Source organism: Scatophagus argus, chromosome 10, assembly GCF_020382885.2.
Source record: "Scatophagus argus isolate fScaArg1 chromosome 10, fScaArg1.pri, whole genome shotgun sequence".
Lineage (NCBI taxonomy): Eukaryota > Metazoa > Chordata > Actinopteri > Scatophagidae > Scatophagus > Scatophagus argus.
In genome coordinates, this window is record NC_058502.1 from 2,711,418 (window position 1) to 2,733,025 (window position 21,608).

The window sequence follows — 21,608 nt, forward strand, 5'->3', positions numbered from 1 at the left end:
TCTGCTGTGGTGGCGTGCAGTTCATGTTCGGGTTGGACCGCTTCCTCAGAGTATACACAGTTTTACTTATTTTCCTTGCTGACCTTTTTCACTTTCTTGGAGCATTCTTTGCTAAAGCATTTTTAACTTGAGCTGAACTCAACTCATCTCAACCGCAACTTGTGTCACCTCGGGTGAATTTGAATCTGTTGGCCTCTTTGTATGTCGTTCCATTGATTTTCTCTTCAGTGCTACATCGAAATCCCACTTAGAGCTGTATCTGAACACTCCTTTAGGCACTGAGAAGGAAAAACAGGTCTGATAAAACCCAAGAATTGTGTTGTCTCTGCATAATGACAACAGCTTCCTACATTTGGAGAGTAAATATTGTTCATCTTTGAGGCATCCTGGCACGAAATACATCTTGCGTGATCGGTTCTCACTTCCCCACTTTATATGCAAATAAACTTGTACACAGCTGGGTTAATAGAAATAATTTAATGTAGATCATTTAACATACTTACAAGAAGGCCCTGATAATTATCACTAGCAGCATTTCACAAAGTTTACAAAGTGTCTCCTAACTCAACAAGTCATAAAAACTGAGTGATTTATTAAGGGAGTCTGGGAGTCTTTTTCCACGGTTGACAAAGAAGCTATATTGGTTATTGCTTGTTGTATTCGTACAATTTGGTGTGTTTACGGTCAATAAAATGTTCTCTTCTTTCTAACACACCATTTAGTCCAACCTACCAGTCGTTAAATGTTTACATCACAGGAGAGTGTCACAGATAGAACTCACATTTATTTGAAAAATAGTCAGCTACCACTCACTCCCTATGGACCTTACCTGTTCAGGTGTAGCCATGAAGTTGATGGCAGTGTAGTGGCGGTCATCTTCCTGAAGCAAGCTGAAGGTAAACTGGTAATCAATCAACAGGTTGTCTAGTCAACAGAGAGAGACAAACACAGAAAAGAGATATTCAAAAAGGGCAAACGCTGAACAAAGGAAAGGTTTTCTTTCATTTCTGGTGTTCCTGTTTTAATTTTTGATGTATTTGGTGGCATTTGATCCCATTCATTTTCCCTATAACAAGACCATTCCATTTAAACATTTCATTTCATTTTATTGACAACGCCATAAGGCACAGACAGATTTATTAAGGTGAGAACGCAGGAGATACTGAGTGCAAGTCGATATTCAATTAGATGAATAAGGCTACAGAGGTGGAGTTTTGGTCAAAGATCAGTGACAATGTGTGTGTGTGTGTGTATGATCACACACGGACATCACAAAGGATGAACATCAGCACTCACAATGAGGATGTCATTTTTTTAGATAAGTAAACGGTGCGATCAATAGAACATGAGTTAAAGTCTGAATAATCAAGTTCTGTCAGAGATTTAATCAGTGCTGAAAGTAGCTGCTGGAAGCAGCTCTTTGTTAGAGAGACAACGGCTGACGTACTGAGGGAATCACAGTGATGCAACATCTGGACTGACAGCAGGAGACACGTGGGTCACCTTGTCTGCCTCCCTGATGGGGGAGAAAAGCTGGGGGGAGGAGGGGAACACCAAGAAGGAGAACAGAAAGAAGAGAGGGAATTATGGAGAGAAAGCAGCTCTGTGCCCATGAGAGGATAACACGGGGAGAGGATATTTTTTAAGTTAATCAACATGACTGCTGAGTGCTAACGCTTCAGGCTGATCCAGGTGTGTGTGTGTGTGTGTGATTTCTGCATCAAAGGGCAGCTCAGGTTAAAACACATTCAGGCAAGCAACACTTGTTCTTTTATTTTAAGCTCAAAGAAAAGTTGATGTTTTCACACTGTGGGTCTTGTTTTTGGCCAGCATTCAGAACAGTTTTTATCAGCAGGCAATTCGCTAATTTTAAAGAGAGGGGATGCCCCACAACCTTTAGAGTATACTAATTCAAAATGAAACTGATAGAAGAAGAAAAATTCAGAAATTAAAGTTCCGTTTCCGATTTTGTTTCCTGATTTGAGTTGGTGTTTGCTCAGAAGATCCTCTGTGATTTGTTCAGCAGAGTCACTTCACATTTGCCCATGAAGATTAAACGCTCCATAAAAAAAGACTCATTCTCAATAATTCACCTGTTATGTATTCTGGGTTGATGATCAGGTTAAGTTAAAATGAAGATCATAAAAAGGTGAGGGTTGCTGCAGATTGTGCCCTCCATGTAGCTAAATCAGTGTAATGAAACCAGTAAAATTAACCATAGTGAGGTTAGTCACTGATATCGTCAGGTAACATGAGACTGTAACTACACACTTCTTAATTACAAGTGAAGACATCAAAACAGCAACATTCCTCTCTAGCTTCATCAGATTAATTGGATTATTGCAGAGGAGGCATAAAATCCCCTTATTACAGTTCTATAATGACAGCAACACCAGAACATATTTAATGCAAATTCCATCTCATCAATACCCAATGTGATTATAGGGGTCAGGATTGGGGCCGATGCACTGAATCCAGCACACACACCCTGAAGAAGGACACCCTGTGCTGTTACAGGTGATCTGCTGCTGTCTAACACCGAGTGGCGCCAATCAGCAGAGCTTTTTCAACTTACAGAGCAGAAAAACTTTGTGTCACACGCTGTGGAGAGAAAGAGATGTTTAGTCATCACCTTCCTTTCAGCGGTACAATCCCGGGGCGTCACCAAGACGAAAGCAAATTATGTTTGACAAACACTCTTGTTTTGTTCAGCCTTCATGGCAAGTTAGCCTGAACAGCAGATACAGTATCATCAGATCAAAGACAACATTTTCTCTTCACATCCCTCTCTTCCTCCCTCCCTCCCAGGCAGACGTGCTGCTGCTCAGTTGTTTATCCCATAAGGGTCGTCACACAACTTCAGAGTATTTGGAAATTTTTACACTTTGAAAAGGGGATGGGGGATGGTGTGTGTGTGTGTGTGTGTGCACGTGTGAGTGTGTATATTTGCATGTTTGCATGTACAAATGTACAGTGTGTTTGTGTTGTTACCACTCATTGCATCCAGTATGTAAACATCTGTGCATGTGTGTGCTTGTCTGGGTGGTTGCTGTATGTGAGGTGTGTGTGTGTGTGTGTGTGTGTGCCTGGTGAGAGCATGCCATAAAAACTTACACCAGTCTCTCTGTGTGTTTCCAATATGTCTGATTTCAAGGCTATTGGGAAAAAGCGCATCAGTCAGGTTTAAAAGTTCATCTCAGCTAATTATAAATCCCATCTGAGAAATCTGACAGCAGTTTCGCTTAGGCAGTCTCAATTACATGCATACAGGTGTGAATTTTCAGTCCGGATGAATAGTATCAAGGTATCACTAAAGGTATTAACAATCCCCAGAAGACCTGAAATAGAAATAGTCCTTGTCAATTTCTCAGGTTCACAGATGGGTGATCTTATTACCATAATATGTAAGCTGATTCAGCTCATATGAAACATAACACTGGTGTTGGGGAATGACAAGGCGGAAGAGAAAGCCCTCACCCGGAACGTAATCTGATATTCCAGCAGTCTGCTTCGAACAGAAATCCAAAACAAGCGTGAACTCACCTACGCCGTCAGAGTCTCGGGCTGAGGTTTCATTTAATGCTTTTTAACAACTTATTATTTCCCATTTGCAACACCTCCCTGATGGAGCGCAGGCCAAGCATCACAGCATCAGTGAGAAGTGAGAAAAACAGGTTAGAAGCTGGAGGGGGGGAGGGGTAAACACAAGGACGACACGCGCTCACTGTCAGGACTAAATGGAGGTCAGGGTAACCTGGAGGTAATGTACGCATGAGGTCAGGTGACCCCAGTTTACTAGAAACTCACTCTGCCTCCGCAGTACAATGATGGGAGAGATTTGTAGTCTCAAGGTTCCCAATCAGTAGTATCTCATCTGGAGACTAACAATTTAACAAGCACACACCAAATGGAACGATGCCATTAGTATTAATATTTTTCCAAGTCAAGTCAAAGAACAAAGGTGTAATCTGTCTATCTATCTACATCTACCATTTGTGGTGTCGTGTTGGACACAACTTAAACTCTGCAAAAGGCAAAATCTATTAATGAACTGTAGTACTGCATTACAATAATATTTGTATTTTTCTTGGTAAGTCAAATCTTGTATTAACATGTACCAAAGACAGAAAGTTGCTCAAACTGATCAAAACCAGTCAGAATATTAAGCAGTCCATCAGGGTGAGATTGCAAGCGGGAAAAAAAGGTTTGGGGCCTGATAGGACCAATTATTCCAAGTTGGATAGGCACCCAGACAGACTGCCTGTCAGCAAATATTGAGGCATCCTGGACTGACGCCAGCTCGTGGTCTAATGAAGGGCCTAAGGCCAGGAATGTTGTTGAGTGCTGATCACTGCCATGCAACTACTTTGAGGTCTGAATTGACCCCAACATTCACTTACTTATGTTCTCTTTCTCTTAGATATCATTGCAGCATCACAAGAAGACATTTAATCACATCTAGAAGAAACGGAAGATATGACATATCAACCCCCTTCGTTTTTCTCCCGTCACATTTTGGACATGACATCATTATTCAGTCCCATTTCACGCTGCCCGTCACTAATTGTCTTTTTAATTGCGACTGTGAGGCTGTCTGTAAATATTTGAGGCACTGTTGTTCGGCCTGCCTGAGCCTTCCCAGCAGGCCTGAGGGCAGCAAGCGGCACTGACTGTGGACTGACTGGTGTTAGCTCGTAATTCAAATGACTGCTGGTCTTTCCTGGGACACTTGGTGGCCGTCCCTAATTAGACGTCCCTTGTAGCTGACTGTGATGGAGTATGACAGCGGTTCATTAAAGCATTGTCCTGCTGATGCCTGCTCATAAATGCGAGCTTGACTGGGGGCAAACTCATTAAATAGCAAAGTTGCCTTTCATCAATTGACTGGTGGTTCAATATGACAGTGTTAACTGAAGCAAAGCGTCGCTCTCTGCACTTTGTCCGCGAGTGAGATGAGGTACACCGCCGTCCATAGCTGGACACTCACATTTATCAGCCTGATGAAAACATTTCGCCAACACACATTTCTGAACAAGCCTCTGTGTCTGACAGACTCCAATAGGTGTCAGATGTAGTGATTAAATGATAAAGCTGATTTATTTTTTCTTTCGGTTGTAATCAAGCAGTCGCAGCCATGAAATCATCTTGCTGATAAATTCTGTCTGTACAGCCTGATAATGAGCAGCTTATGTGTCTGTGCCATAGAACCACAGTGTTGGTAAGAGAGCCATAACGTTGCATTAACGTTGCATTTGGGTGACATCCGTCATTACAGTGAACATGACGAGTGTATCCTTTGAATAATTGAATAATGGATATCTGAAACCACATCTGCCCAAAATAAAGCCTCTTCCCAGAGAGCAAGAATATATTTGTTTCACAAAAATATGACTAACATGTTGTTTGTAATAAAGCATAGCACGGATGCGTTTTAATTACAGACATATTACAAGGCCTCTGGGCTGGATCAGTTTCCTCAGCAGAAATACACTGTCTGTGTTGATAATTTGTTCAAACTCTTAACGCGCACTTTATTACTCTCTGATTTTATTTTAACCAAATGTGCTGTGAAAATCTTCTCTCAGAGTCAAAGGAGGAAGAAGCGTGATGGTGCCAGACTGAAGTCGGGTCTGGGTCTTCCTGAAACCTCCCGATGTTTGGGCAGCTTTGACACTGTAGACTAAGTTTGAATCTCATCTCATGGCATTTCTTTTGAAGGATTTATGGATGAAAGTAAGGATAACGTAACACCAAACTGATTGTTTGTGCAGTCACAGTATGTATCTGTGATGACAGTGTTTCTCCTATGACATGTGACCCCACACTCTGAAATGTCACACTGCAGATTGAATGCAAAACACTTTGCTGTCACTGTACTATTGAGCACACATACGCTGATTACTATAATAGTTCCTGCTCAGTGGGTCTGCTTACAGCCGACTTTGAAGTAGACCATATGCACAAATGGGCAAGAAAAAAGGAGCAGCAAACAGACAGAGAGTGGAGTAAACTACTGAACACTTCTGATTCAGAGCAGATGCCAAAGGGGCTGGAGTTGTTATGATATTCGGCTGTTCGACCTTGGGTGGTTGTTTGGTTTAGATAATAGCTTTCCATTCACCTTTAAGAAGTTTGAGGCAAGTGCTTACCCTCCGTTTCGGGTACTTCCTTTCCTGTAAGTGCTTTGTGTCAGGGCTGCTGCTCTCTAAAGCAGACACGGAGTCAGTCATTGACACATGGATGGAATAAATTCAGCATGTCCCCATCAGTAAAAACAACTGCAGGTCACCTCTGCGACTGCGAGCAGCTTAGTACTGCCCTTATTCACATTCACTGTTATTAGACCTCTAGTGGCCATGATAACTATGACAGCAGCGATGGATGAAGTTGGGTGGTGACCAAGTCCACAGAGGAGGAGGCTGAGCTGTGAGGCCCAGACCCGCGTTAGTTCTGAAAAACACACAGAGAAGGACGAGGGCCCTGCATACCAAACACAACTTTTATGTTAACTTTTTGTATACCTTTTCTTAATTTATGCATTTTGGGAACAACTATTTGAAAATTTAAATGGACTACCTGAGCTGTCCACAGGCTAATGCTTTTTGTGTGCTAACAGTTCAGCTGAGCTCTGTGCTGTCAGCTGTTTGATAAGGTGTTTCACCATCTCTCCACATGAGAAGAAGCCCACAGGTGGTTCACATTTCTCAAACTTGTGAGTCTCTAGCACCGACTGTGCTGCCTCTCATAAACTCTGCATCTAATTTTAAACAGGAGAGATAAAGCTTTTTTATGAGCACTTTCTTCCCAATGACATTTAAGGCTAATATTGACCACAGCCACTATTATGACTGCTTTCCTTAAAGTACAAGCAAATCGATGGCTTTTAAATCGGTAATTTCTCTCTGCGCGTGTGTGTATGTGCCGTGTGCATTCATGTGTGTACCTCTGAGTGTGCTCGCTCTTATTCAAACAAAGCCAACCCCATTTCACAGACAGAAGAAAAGATAATGTCACATTATCGATAAGACATAGTGTAGTCAAATACCTCTGAAAAAACACACACCATTTCAGCTGCAGCCATAGAGATATCAAGGAGCCGTGCACCTACAGACTGTAACAGCCATCAAAACCTGTGCTTGTGTTTATCTATGTCTGACTATATATATTTCTATAACCTGAAGCCCTTTGCAGTGGTGGACAAGAGCACTGCATTGGTGCCATCTAGTGCTGCATGCAGCAGACAGGGCGAAGCCGTGCCGTCTGTGAGCTATAAAATAAAAACTTTAACTTCTCAAAGGGAATATCCCTTTACATGACACCCCATATTTCTGACCTTTTCAGGAAGTTGGTTATGTTCCTATCCATGTTAGCTGAATCGTTACAGACCAATACAATAGCAAATATGATGGCTTTAACTGACTGCAGCGCCTCCCTAATGATATGATTTCTCCTAACCAAATTTTTGATTCTGTGTCTGAAAGAGAACATTTTTAAGATAAAAGATTTGTGTCAGTAAAGGCGAACCTGTGTGTCCATTTTAAATGATACTCTTGGAAAGAAAGTTGTTTTTGTGATCAAAGGCATATTTGAGGTGCCCGGTGCAGCCTGTGACATGACTCCTCTGATTGCTGTATCCTTTTGAGCCTCCCTCACTGAAACAATGATAGCCTCACTCAAGCAAGCGGGCTATTGACATTGACAGCACTTGAACTTTATTCTAGTGTGTTATAATATTAAAACTGATGATGGCAATTCATAGGCTGAATGTGTGTGTGTGTGTGTGTGTGAAAGAGAGAGATGCAGAGTGAGTGCTTTTGTGCCACAAAACATCTGTTTTGATGACAGCATTCCTCCTTCGCCTGCCCTTTAAAGGGAAAACCAGCAATTTGTTGCAAATGAGCAAAGTCAATGTGATCCCTGCTAGCATCTGGAAACAGGAAAACAAAGTTCTGGACAGAAACACTTTCTCTCTCTCACCTTCACTCTCTTAAAGTAGGGAAATCCAACCACCAAACAACTTAGGTATTCTTTTTTTAGATATCATTCCAACATTTTAATACAGGATTCACCTTTGTGCTTGTGTCTCAGGTGAAATTATTCCACCTAATAATTCCAACGACTGATAATAGTGATTCTGTACTCATCAGAAAAATTAAACTTTCAACCTCAAAAACTGTCCTCTCAATAGCAGGACGGGAGACAATCACTGTCCTCTCCTGGTATGCTCGGTGATTTCTTATGCTCCTCCACTGCAAACTACTGTCAGGTATCCTGCTGCCTTCACTCTGCCTCTAGCGGGAGGTGAGGTCAGGGTGAGTCAGAGGCGCCATGTGGCCTTGTCACGGCCTGATCTGTCAGACTGCATGAAATGTCCGTGTGACTGACTCCTGTTCACTTCTGGGTCACAAGCGACGCTAAAATGCTCGTTTTGTTCTAAGTCATTATCCCAACAAATAATAATCGAGAAACAAAATACTTTCCAGGGTACATATTAGACCTCTGAGGCCCCCAGAAAGCAAATACAAATGTGTGCAGTTTTTGTACACTCAATTGTGACCACCTGTGTGCTGTGTGGTTCCAAGCATGTTGCAAACAGTTGTTGTTTTGTCCAACGAGCGCTTAATACACTGCGTTGGTGTCATACCCTCCTCAAAGCTCCTAAAATGTGTTGGAAGGTTTTAATGTTTAGAAATATTTTGGCACAACCATCAGTGGACAAAGTGAATTTATGGATCAGACCCACATACTCAGAATGCTCGTCTTTCATGTAAGTAAACATAGACTCCATAAAGGCTAAACTGGGAGGGTGAGAGAGTGTGAGTGTGTGTGTGTCCGTCCATGGGGGAGAGGTAGACACAGGTGTAGTGGCAGCAGGATACTTACAATAGCATGTTCCTCGGAGAGGGTTGCCAAGGTAACGGTTTTCTGAGTCACATCTGGAGCAACACAGGAAAGGAGAGAAAGGTGGAGAGGGAAAGAAGTAGGAGAGGAGAGAAGAAGAATGAAGCATTAGTGTTCAACGAGGGCTGAGTTTGGTGTTAGAGTGTGTATATGTGCGTGTGTGTGCTGTGTGCGTGCGTGTGTGTGTGTGTGTCAGGTGGGCCCTTGCTGCAGGTATTGTCTCCCCCCACCTCTTAGGGAGGTGATTTCCCTTGACAGTCCTGTCTAGCCATAAAGCTGCTCTCCTTTCCCCAGGGGCTCACACACGCATACACTCACACACACACACACACACAAACGCACACATAATTACTGGAGAGAACACCCTGAACCATAGTGTTAGCGAGAGAACACTACAACTTATAGAAACTAACCTCCTGAGGTACACTTGTCAAAACCAGATTTCTTGCTTCTCGCTTCAAGAACCTCAGCAGGTCATCAGTTTAAATTTCTGGACCAGACGATGAAGCCCCTGACTACAATCTGTCATTTGCAAATCAAACTGTATGACTGAATCGTGGCACTGACAAGTTCAAAGGTGCTACTTCATGAGGGATGGCAGCTGTGCAGTAGTGATCAGGTGGTGGAGCCGCAGTATCCAGCTGTCAATCATGATGTTTTAGCCCCTTTTCATAGCATCAAATGACTAACTAAGAACTGAACATGCAAACCATTTCTGAGAAAAGGCTGGACGTGTACGTTGAGTTTTTAGTTTGGCCCATGTCCCATATGTTAACATGGAGGGGGAGGAGTTTATGAGCTGTACTGCAGCCAGCCACCAGGGGGCGATCAATGTGTTTTGGCTTTACCTTTGGGGAGCTGTCATTTTGTTCATCTTTATATATGTCAATGTACAAAAACTCCTCAAACCACTCCTGCAGTATGATCCACTTCTGTAATGCTGATCCAGAATGTTCAAAAACAACCATTAATATTGAATCAGTGAGATGTTTACTGCAACATATCTGTGTAGTTTTGGTAGTTTTTTTTTTTTTTTTTTTTTTTTGAAATCCAACTCTAAAATGTTGCTTTATGTTCGACTTGTTCATTCAAATATTCCTTTCTCTGGAATGACGTTAATCCGGGCTGGTTAGTTAGAAACAAAGCACCTGACATCATTTCAGTTTAAATATAACAACATCTGTCATAATGGACATATTTTTTCCAACAAAATAAGCATGAAAAAAAACTGTTTATCAGTCCCTGCCAGAAAATCTTTTCAAACAAGAATCGACTCCACTTTTCATTTGCATGTCATTTTGACATCTCAGCCATTTCTTTGTTATTCACTGTGACCAGACAGAGGCTGACTGTCTTTCAAAAGACATTTGTTGATGGACAGTAATTGGCTGTGGTTGAAAGTTGTGACCTTTAGCTTAAGAAAAAGTCCGTAATGACCCGCAAGCTCAGTCGCAACACAATTAGGTGGAAAAAAAAAACAACAAAAAAGATTATTCGACGAGAAATCTAATGAATTTTTCAAAATACGTAATGGACTTGTATGGCTTTCGAAGGAACATTAGGGCTTCTGAGAATAATGTAAATTTCAACACTCGGCAAAAAGTAATTAAATAAAATGATCAGGGTTACAGGGGGTTTTCACTTATCATCAAGAAATGATGTGCATGCTTTTGAAGCCATTAAAGTGTCAAGATGGATGACGTGTACCTGAAGTAGTTCAGACTACAGATAGGAAAATTATTGCCTGGCAGCAGAGAACAAAAGCCAGAGGTATTAAACTTCCACTGTGAGCCAAATGGAAGAGAATATTCAAAAAACAAAAATGTGATAAGAGGACCAAATGTAATTGTTATTATAATATCAAGGCTTTTAAGTTGTCTTTAAAGAGTGATGGAGGGCTATAAATTCTGTGTGTGTGTGTGTATGCGAGAGAGAGAGAGTGATTTATATGACATTCATCTGGAAGACTTTAAAAAGAACAACAAATAGGATGTTTATTGACATTGGAAAAGCTTGATGAAACTCTGTATTGTGGCCACATAGAGAAAAGGAAAACAAGCTGCTTATCAAACCCATATGCAGGTATTTGACAGGCTTGACTAAATATGGACAATAGCTCATCCACAGCACAGTCCACACCCTGTCCAGGGGACGAGTGGGAAGATTTAAGAAAGACAAAGGAAAGGATGTTAGGGAGAGAACAGAGAGAGCATAAAAAAACACAAACTGGAAAAGAATGACAGAAGAAAAAACAGTGAGAGGGCAGGTAAGGTTTACAACCCGAATGTTTGTGAATTCTCTTGTAGTGCAGCGGCAGGTCACAGAGCAGCGCCGGATGCTGAATATTTCATTCTTCTATAAAGCCTGGCCAAGGACGAGGCTTTAAACCACAGCTGCCTCGCGGAGCTTCCAAACCGAATCAGGAGTTTAGAAGGACAATAAAACAACCACAGAAGCAGCACGATACTTTTGGTCTAACAGCAGCACGCGAATCAGTTTACGAGACCACTAAATGCCTGGGCCGATATGTTCCAATAACCTGAGACATCTGCTGAAAACTACAGGATGGTACTTTTCAAGGAGCTGAATTTGCTTATATTTTCATTCGTTTGGCAGCAGTCTTACGGCCCTGACACAGAATTACTGCGCATGAGGACAACGGCATCAAACTTATTGCGCGTTTTCATCATGACTGATCTTGTGTATTTATTCAGAAATAGTGAAGAGTAGAAATTTCTTCAACTACAGAAATGTATTCGTTCAAAAGGAAGCATGCCCGGTTTGTTTACACTTCTCACAGACTTAGAAATGATGGTTAAAGGATAGGATTCTCTGTATATTTTTATATTACAAATCCCATTACAAGACCAAAGAAATGAACTGACTCGTCTCCATATAAACACATCAATGAGGCATGCTGTCACACCTTTATTTTACAATAAAAATCCATGCTGTAGCTTATTTTGACTCAATCACACATGCATACACTGTCCTGCTGCTCCATATGCATTTCCTACTGCTTGAGTCACCAAGTACAAAAGAAAAGAAATGAGTGTCCAAACGTTTTAGGGGAAAGAATCCAAAGAAAACGAAGAAAGAGAAGAAAGAAAGGTGTAGTGCCCTTCAGAAGCGGAGAAGTGAAGCTTAAGAGCGGATGAAAGAGGCTCATTAAACAAACAGTCTGGGACTCAGGGAAGAGACTTGGAGAGAGCAGCGTCATCTCAAGAGGACTCCGTGACTTTAAAAGCTTTGCAGTCTCTTTCACAAAGGAGCGCTTTGAGGACTAAACCTATTTTCAGCGCAAGATTTATTTTGATAAATGCAATGTCATAAATTGTCTTGGGTCCTCTTTGGAGCCAAACATGATCTAAAAAATTACTTCTATCAGAAATTTTGATCACTAAACATTTGTTTTCTTTAAGCTGATGTCTAAACTCCCAGAGGAGTTTAGACATCAGGTTTGGCTACTGATACTGATAGCTGATAAGGATTCATTGTTTGATGCTGAATCCTTGTGATACAAGAAGCCTGATTTTTTCTCCCGCTGCCCCTTTATATCTCAGCCCTGCTGATAATACATTCGCTCTTGTAGTCTTAACTATCACGACTACCAGCTACTGCAGTGCATCAATTTTTGCACTCATTGCAATTGTAAAACAAATGCAGACACAGCAGAGACAAAAAAAAGAAGGAAGCTAACCTGTTAGCTTGTGCCAGTCAAAAAGTGCAAATAAGTACTTTCTGAGGACAGATCCAAGTCTGTCCAAGTACTAAAAAACTGCAAAATATATGCTCACACTGTAAGAATCAGTTGACAAGTCACAATATTCTTTCTTGCAACGCAAGCATGTAACAGTTGGTTTTGTCCAGTGGCAGGACAATTTATTCCAGTTAGACAAACCCATCCTCAAGGAGAGATATCGCCAGCATTACTTGGAGCAGTTCTGAAATGAAGGGGAAGTAAGATGACAATCAATCTGTCACAAATTCAGACTCTAAAAGTAGTCCAGATGACAAATTCAGTAATAAAACCTGGCTTAAACAAAATGTCTGTCGAGCTTCACATCATCTGAATAAAGATGAACAGGGCTTTTACTTCCAGAACCCCTGAAGTACAGAATATATCATACTTATTTTCAGAAAGCCGAACTCATTCTGCTGATTAGTATGTTCTTAAATGTGTTTTGATTTCAGTTGGTTGGCGAGCTCGCTAACACTCTGGTTAGTGATGTTAACTAGCTATCGAGCGAACAAACTCACTTGGCTGTGAGTTAAGTTGCAGGGTTTGATAGTTCCTTTACAGATGAAAACTACATTTGACACATTTTGGTGAGCCGTGTGCTTACATTTTCTTAATTGCTTCCAACAAAGCTGGACAACTAAGGGTGCATTTTATTTAGTCACCTATTGACATTAACTTCAAGGGCAGAGTCAAAGGGTGAGGAAGAAAATTGGGAAACGTGATTAACCATGACATGAGTAACACTTTAAAACTCGACCTCCACCGTGAACATTTGTGCCCGAGTCATGTCAGAGGCTCATCAGTCACGGCAGGCAACGACTCCCAGGGTCCCACGCTGCTTCACTGCAACAGTCTATGTCGTTTGTTTTCATGGTTGTGACAGGGACACCCCTAGAGGTCCCCTGTGTGTTTAAGCTAGTAATTGTAGCATATATTTTATCTATAAAACTATAACACAGTAACCAAATTATACTTGAATAACAAAGCTGGTCATAGAGCTTGATCCTCTGGTAATGCCTGGTCATGTCCTGAAGCTGATAGGCTACGGGCCAAATGCTGGGTTACACATTCATCTGTGTGTTAAACCCAACAGGCAAATGGATAAGCAGACTTGCTGGAGGCTAAGGAGGGGGCGAGGATGAGCTATTTTCTCTCTTGGGAGACACTAAAGTCCTGGATGCAGAGCTCCAACAAAAAGGCGACGGACACTTAAGCTGCTTACAATGGCCTAATGGGGACAAGATAAGGGCCACACAGGACTGGACATCCTCATCACTTAAAACACACTGACTCAGCTACACAAGCAAACACACACAAACACACATGACAAGTATTTTGCTCTGCTGGCTGTTCCCGTAAATCTTAGCAAAGCCAAACAAATTGGAGATTAAAGGTCGCGACGATATGACAGTTCCTGCTGTTTTAATCACGTGAAGTTCTTTCAGCTGTTTGCAGACTTTCCTGACATGAACAAAGAATCTGTTGGGTTAGTGAAACAGAGAAACTGAAGCAAACTGATGACAACATACTCTCAACAGTCAAGTGTACGGCAAACGGTGCAAATTAGCAGTCAGTTAGCGTTCTCTACGTTTGGAGAGGAGGCCATTGAAAGCTTCATCAGCACAATCAAACAATCCATCAGACAATACAACGAGAAGAACAGGAGAAACAGTAACATAAAATAATAATAAGAAACAATATTATTTTTTTCTAGATATTATTCATTAAAGTTGTAAATGAAAAGAGCGAGCATATTCAGCAGCAGGTAACATCTGTGGCTCAGGTATACGCCACATTATGGCAATCTTGACCTGCCACCTTCACGCTCCGAGCTACCTGTCGGTGTAACAGCTGTTGCCGTTCACACTCTCGTATCGGCGCTGTAAACACATGGTGCACTCGCGCACACACACGAGCTGCACCAGCTCTAACTGTGATATCATTTAGTTTAAGAGTCTCTTTTACAGGTTGTCCAGTTAAATCCGTCCCCACAGCCACTGCTGCTGTTGATGAGAAATGTAATTTGACTGTCGATGTCCCCGGGGATGATTTTTAATTACTTTCCCATTAGGTAAAAAATATCTCCTTGACCAACAGTTCAAAACACCAATCTTAAACACTAATCTGGATCAGATCTGCAGACAAAATATCTAAATTTAACAAGTAAGCTGACAGCACATGAACATGATAAAAATGTGACCAAAAAAAGAATGAAATGTATAGGTCTTCTCTGTATTTAAAATAAATGTAAAAAATAGTTTGCTGTGGTGGATAAGAGATGAAATTATAAATAAATTAAATTCATAAAATGAAACATTTAAAATGTATAAAAATACAGTGTATTACCACTTAGCACTAAGGCTGAGACCTAAATGTGTTCATAGCAACGGGGAATTGAAGACTGATCTACCAAAAAGTGGCATCATGTGCCTGATTGCAATCAACAGTTTGTCCATTTTAGACTATTTAATTTGATAAAATTATTTCTTGAACAGCTGCTTGGGTTCAGACTAGCAGGTCCCCACACTGGGTGCCTTTTTCACTGCAGTAACATTTCATCAAATCAAAGCAAAGGATGGCTTTTATTAACTACACTGACGAATCCCATTTTCTAAAGAGAAGGACCACCACCCTCGCCGTGCATGATGGCCATGGCACGGGAAGTTGGCGTACCAACTGCAGCAGGACGCAACACAAGGCTTGTGAAGATCAGATAAAATGGAAAACTTAGCAGTGCTGAAAAAAAAGATGAAGTTTCTGTCACTGAAATGCTAAAACTTATTGTAGTAAACTGCACAGCTGTTATGGGGCTCGAAAGGGCACGTGATCTCGCAATGCATTGTGTTCTCCGGCTTCCTCCCACAATCCCAAAAACATGCACATTAGGTTCATTGGCTACTCATTGCCTCTAGGTGTGAGTGTGAGAGTGTGTGGTTTTTCGTCTTTATGTGTCAGCACTGCGATTGACTGGCATCCAGTCCAGGGTGAACCCCGCCTCTCACCCGTAGTCAGCTGGGATAGGCTCCAGCCGCCCCGCGACCCTGATGGATAAGCGGTATAGAAAATGGATGGACTTTAAAACAAGAAGTGTTCAGACATTATTGCTTGAGTAAACGGCAAGGTCTCACAGAGGACTTTTTATGGCTCTATTAAAGTAGTTGGACTATAGTTTCATATATTGCTACTGAACTACAATATTTATTATCACCTGCTATCCAGGCCATTCGGCGTCTCTTCATTAGCTCACAGATCCGAGGTCCTTGGCTTTGCTTCCATGTTGGAAATGGGAGAAATCTCAGCCCATCGTTTGTTTCTACCGAAGTGATCATGTTAACGATTGCGGCAGTTAACGACACAGCACGTTTGCACCATGTTTCAACTTGTTAAAACAACAGAACACAAGAGCAGCGTCACGCATGCAGCCGACGTAAACACACTTCAGTTGCCAGCAAAGCCCACAATGCATTGCGGTTTTCCCATTTCGCTACGTCACACTTTTGAGCCCTATAGGAAAATGTTTGGGACCCGTCACTAAGCTCCACCCGCCCGAAGGTTACGTCACCCACCGGCCACAACTGCTGGTGGTGCGATGCATCCAGACGTGTTCTCACAGCATTCTGTGTGTCTGCAGCTTAAGAGACATTTTGTAAGTGACAAAGCGTCTCTCCATAAGTGCTAACACCAGTATGGAGAAACAAACAGTGAAAGAAACAAAGAAACAGGCTCGTTTTCTGTTCAGTGTGAATGAAACAGGAGATGAAAGATGAAGCAGACACGTAAAAACACACACACACACACCAAATACCCTGCTTTACTTAATGACCCCATTATTTTTGGACTCTTAGCGTTTGTGACTTCGCACAGAACATTTCACAAGCACACACACACACAAATATGCATCCACACACACCTACTGTAACCTGAGGGCGCTTACCATCCTCCCCCGGGGGGGAAATTGCTCGTTCATAATCAAAACGACAAACAAATGGCCCTCGACTTGGCACACCATTTTAGAGTGACTCAAGCAAAACAAACAGCGCTGTGTGTGTGTGTCGGAGTGAATCAAAGGTGAATGCGAGTGCAAGTACGGTGGCTTAGGGATGCACAAGCGATCACACAAACAGAGCACTTCTGCTTTGGGCCTCTGTGGAGTCTCTGGCAGAATAATGAATTATTGGTGTGCGCTGAAAAGAAATATTTCACTCCAAACACTGACGCAGAAGCCAAGCGAGCAGAAGCACTGAGGCTGTACAGCCAATTCAACACTCCCTCGTACTCAGCTGCAGCTGGATGTTGGTCCAGATCTGGCACCATGTCACCAGCATGATGACCAGACCGAACTGTCCTTGTGTTTCACGTCACTATTCAGTCACATAAGTGTTCATGTTAAGGAGTACTCGTTACTTTGCCATAACTAATTAGAAGTGATCATGTATCCTCTCCATTAACTCCTGTTATAAACAGAATTTATACTTTCACATCAAAGATATTTAAAAATGATTACAACACCATATAGAACCGTGACAGTGTCAACCACACTTATTGCTATGTTCAAAACTCTCTGTTTCTGGTTTCTTTTATACAAGGAGGCGATGACCCTGGTCTTTGTCCTGCCTAAAAGGTTTTGATCTCAGGTTTTGATTCAAAGCTTTTTTTCCTGCGTACTAGAAAAGAACAAGTCAAATTTCTGGTGCCTTAAATCAATACTCCCCAAGTATTACGGTGATTAGAGTTGACAGTAAACATGTGGAGAGTCTTTTGGCGTGAGGAGTTCGGGGCAGGTCGGCTGATGTCAGGAGCTGAGCTGAAGTCTGGGATCACTGAGAGGTCGCATTGCGTTTGTGTAAGGCAATAAGGGGTGAAAGTCAAAGTTTAAGTTAAAGGTGAGAAAATTTACATAATTGTTAGCAGGTATGATTCAAGATGTGTGTGTGCGTGTGTGTGTGTGTGTGTGTGTGTGTGTGATTTTAAATCTGGAAGCTAACTGAAACTCTCACTCATCAAATCAGCTTCACTGTTTAAAAGAGAGCGACTTTATCTGTATCAGGGCATCAATAAATCAATAAATCTTTATAGGGTACAAACTTAAGGAAAGCAAACCCGAGTGTCAATTATTGTTACCACCAAGAGCAAAATTCTTACTGTGCACAAGTTTGATTGTTTTGTAAAGAAACTAATCAAACACACTGACAAACAATTTGCTGTAATTAGCTGCAATAAAGTGAACTCCAGCACTGCTGTCTCCACGGAGGTAAAGACCTGAACAAATCACGCTGAGAAGCCATCTAACACCCTGAATAGATACATTAACAAGTGTTCTGTCACATCATGGGAGCAAATCCAAGCATAAATCAAGTTTATGAATCAGTCTCACTCACACACACACACACACACACACACACACACGTTGTGGTATTGATAATCAATGATACATGATGATACCTGAAACATGCTATCACAGTTCAAACAAAGAATAAATGTGTTTGATTGCTTTAGTTGTCTTGGCATCATACTGCATGCTACACACACACACACACACACACACACACACACACACACACACACACACACTCACGTATACACACTCTCTGTATTCGCTGTTTCTAGCCTCGTCTGCTAGATTTATCGATGCAGCAATTTTCAGTCTCCATGCTGTGCTGGTCCACCAAGCCATTTAGGATATTGTAGTGCTGCAGCAGTGAAGTCTGGCACAGTCGGGGGAAAACACACACACTGTGTTCACACAAACATTTGTTCACCATGGTACCTTCCATGTTCCTGACAACCACAGATTGATTTTAGAGTCAAATATTATTTCCCTAAACCCAAAATCAAATCAAGCCGAAGCCTTGAGCAGGTCGATGTGTCACCATAATCCAAAATGCCTGAGCTGAAGGGGGAGCAGCCGCGTCGACTGTGTGGCCTACAGCATAGGAAGCACCGACTGTTTGTATGATTCCTCTCACTGTCAGATGGAGAATACAAAACGTCCATGCTGGAAGTTTAAACTTTAGCCAAATATTTAACCGTTGATCCCAAAAATGTCTGATTAATGGCATTCGTGGTCATGCTGTAGCACATTCTGTGTGAGCGGCCATATTTGGACACCATTTAGTGCTCCGATCGCTCCCTGTCTCGTGTCTCATTTAACTGGATCGTGTAATAATTGAGGACCGCAACACGGGGAGGTGATGTGGATGTTATAAGACAGTAGATACTCACAGCTGACACTGGTCTCCCTTGATGCCCTTAGTGGTACAGAAACATTTCCCCGTGTTGACGTGGCACACGTTGGCATGGCTGTTACACTTGCACGCTGCAAAGAAAGGGAGGGTGGAGAAACGGAGAGAGAGAGAGTCGTGTTTTAATACACCTTTAATGCATCTCACAGTGAAATCTCTCTGTGGTGTGGAGTCATGATGACAGGTTTCAGACGCCATCCGTTTCTTAAAGACAACCACTGCTTGAGCAAGACTAATCCTTGACTACTGCAATGGAGCTGCTCAGCATCCAGCACAAAACCCTTCATACTGTACATAATCCTGTAACATTGCTGTTTTCAGTACTCCAGCTGGGGGGATGTGTGTCAACAAAGAGTGTGGGAGGAGGCAAAGGGAAGAAAACTGAGAGTCTGTGTGTGTGTGTGTGTGTGTGTGCATTGAAAAAGCAGAGATGGAGAGAGAGAGGAGTGCAATGAGGAGTCGAAGGAGGCAGAGTAAGAAAAATAGAAAAGCACAAACTGCTAATTTTCTGAGAAACACAACACACTCATTTCCACTCTGTGATGAAACTGGTGTCAAGTTCCTGACTGCATTGTTCCCTCTTGTTTACCTGTACTTGAGCAAGATTAAAATTAAGACAAAACAGGCACTACAAAGCATCGTCACTTCTGCAAGGTGATGGGTTTTCTTCCAGAAGAGTCTGAAGGAAACTGTGTGGGAGGAAATTCAAGTGCCCATTTAAGACTGAAGTTCACATTCTTTTCAAGTCTTTTAAGAAACAATACTGACATAATGAATTTAAGTCTAATGTTTGGCTTACTCTCCTGTTATTACTCTCATTTAGGTCTGTTTCTGGGCTCTTCAAAGTCCTGAGGTAAAAATCTTACCCATTAGCTGCTAATGTTCCACAATGTTGACCAGCCAGTCACTAACTGTGTTTGTCTGCTGCTGTTTGCTGCTGAGCAGGTACTGTACAACGGGTTTTTTAACAGCTTTACCTTTGAAAACAGCTGCCTGCTGCGGATGGAAACGGCACTAAGATAGCGAGAAGGAACCCAAACAGCAAGGCTGTGGGTCTGACAGAAAAACTCAAACATATGAAGCTCTGTGAAGCTGAGGGGAGCTGCAGATTCAGCTTTCATTTTGTTTTTGCACTGACACTTACTGGTCCTAATCAGGTACAGCACCTTTAAGCTCTGAATGCACACTGAATATATTTGTCATGTAAAATAATCAGGGGTGCATTGGTGTAAACAAAAAAAGAAAAGAAAACAGTCGTGACATTCGTTTTTGTTCTTCATCAAGATGAATCCCAAGTCGAAGACACAATCAAACACACCCAGCAGTCATGTTATGATTAAAATGTCTCAGTATTGTAGCTAAATATTAGCATATGATATTGGTGGTGCAAGAAATATGAGCCAAAAACACCATCAGCTTTTAAATTAAATTCAATTTTGCTCACAAAATAGAAAAATTCCATCTGGAAAACTTCTGAGCATTTTGAAGTGAACGTCCTGGAGGGTGAAATTTGGCTTTGAGAAGGCATTTATGTTAGGGAGTTCTCTTCTGATTAGAAAAACAGAGATGGGAGATTTTTTTTAGTTTTGGTGTGTGTAATCTTTTTAATGGTTTTGTTATGTAGCAGCAGAGCATGATGTAGCTGGATGATTCACGCGAAGCCCAGCCTGTAATTTCAACACTAAATCACTTCTGCACGGAGTGACTAATGGCGCAGACAAACAAGAACATTCTCTGTACCCTTGTGTTGTGGTGCGTTCACATCCTCACAAGGCCACTCTTTCCTGTATTCATCTGCAGTTGAATTGACTTTGTGCTTTGTTCTTATTTTTTTCCAACTGGCACAGAGACAGGCCCTGTAATAAAACAGCGATGCGCTCGGGTCAAGGTAAAGCCAAGGCACTAGCAGATATAATGAGAGGAAAGCAACCTTTTATTCCCTCTCCTCCTCTACCGGGGCCTGATTTAATCGCTTACACAGAACAAAAACAAGTTATCAGACGTAAACGTTGCTTTAAATATTTAGATTTGTGAACACACACGCACTGAGTCAACGAAAACCAGGGTGCACGGCGGAGCGTTTAAATGTCAGCGGGCTGAAACTCAAATTGACATTCAATATGAAAAGCAGAGACACTGACAGCACAGGCAGCAACAATAACACAATACAATTTCAATCTATTACCTGAAATTACATTGACCCACCAAAAACAAAGTAAACCTTTTCAGAGAGGCACAGTGTAAGGGCTTGGGAGATAACAGAGTCTTAACAAAAAGTGGCTTTCAGACTTGAGATAATAGACAAATCACAGGTGTGTTAGCGCAGACTCGGGTCACCCTGCTGTTCATACTGTATTGATTTCGACTGCCAACAAAGGCATATAAAGGACACAGCTAGGAGAAATGTGCGTTCATGCACTCACGCTGATTTTGTTGATGGCACTCGAGGAAAACCAATACAGACAGACAGAAATGAATGAGTCGGAGATGAAGAATTTGTGCTAAAGTCTTAAAAAGTTGCCAACAGAGGCTTGCTTCAATAACACCAAGACTCAAGGTAACTTGACTCCTCCTAGATTTTACTATCAAACTCTAATCTCCAAGGCCCAATTGCAAAATTATCCATTTAATAACGCAACCTCTAAGACTGATGACAACAACAACAACATCCAGCTTCCAGCAGAGCAGACTCGGTACAGACTGACTCACTGCTCTGCATGGTC

General features: G+C 41.8%; 1 protein-coding gene across 3 annotated transcripts in view; it reads right to left on the reverse strand.

Annotated features, from left to right (window-relative positions):
• The window catches only part of atrnl1a (attractin-like 1a), a 191,881-nt gene that overhangs the window by 96,433 nt on the left and 73,840 nt on the right, over positions 1-21,608 (reverse strand). For 2 of the 3 annotated variants that reach the window (XM_046401866.1, XM_046401865.1), the window contains 3 exons: positions 18,866-18,959; positions 8,884-8,936; positions 830-924 (listed from right to left, as the gene is read on the reverse strand). In XM_046401866.1, coding sequence (XP_046257822.1) covers positions 830-924; positions 8,884-8,936; positions 18,866-18,959 — 242 coding nt within the window. The remainder of the gene's footprint in view (positions 1-829; positions 925-8,883; positions 8,937-18,865; positions 18,960-21,608) is intronic. The other variant, XR_006844511.1, reaches the window with a different exon arrangement.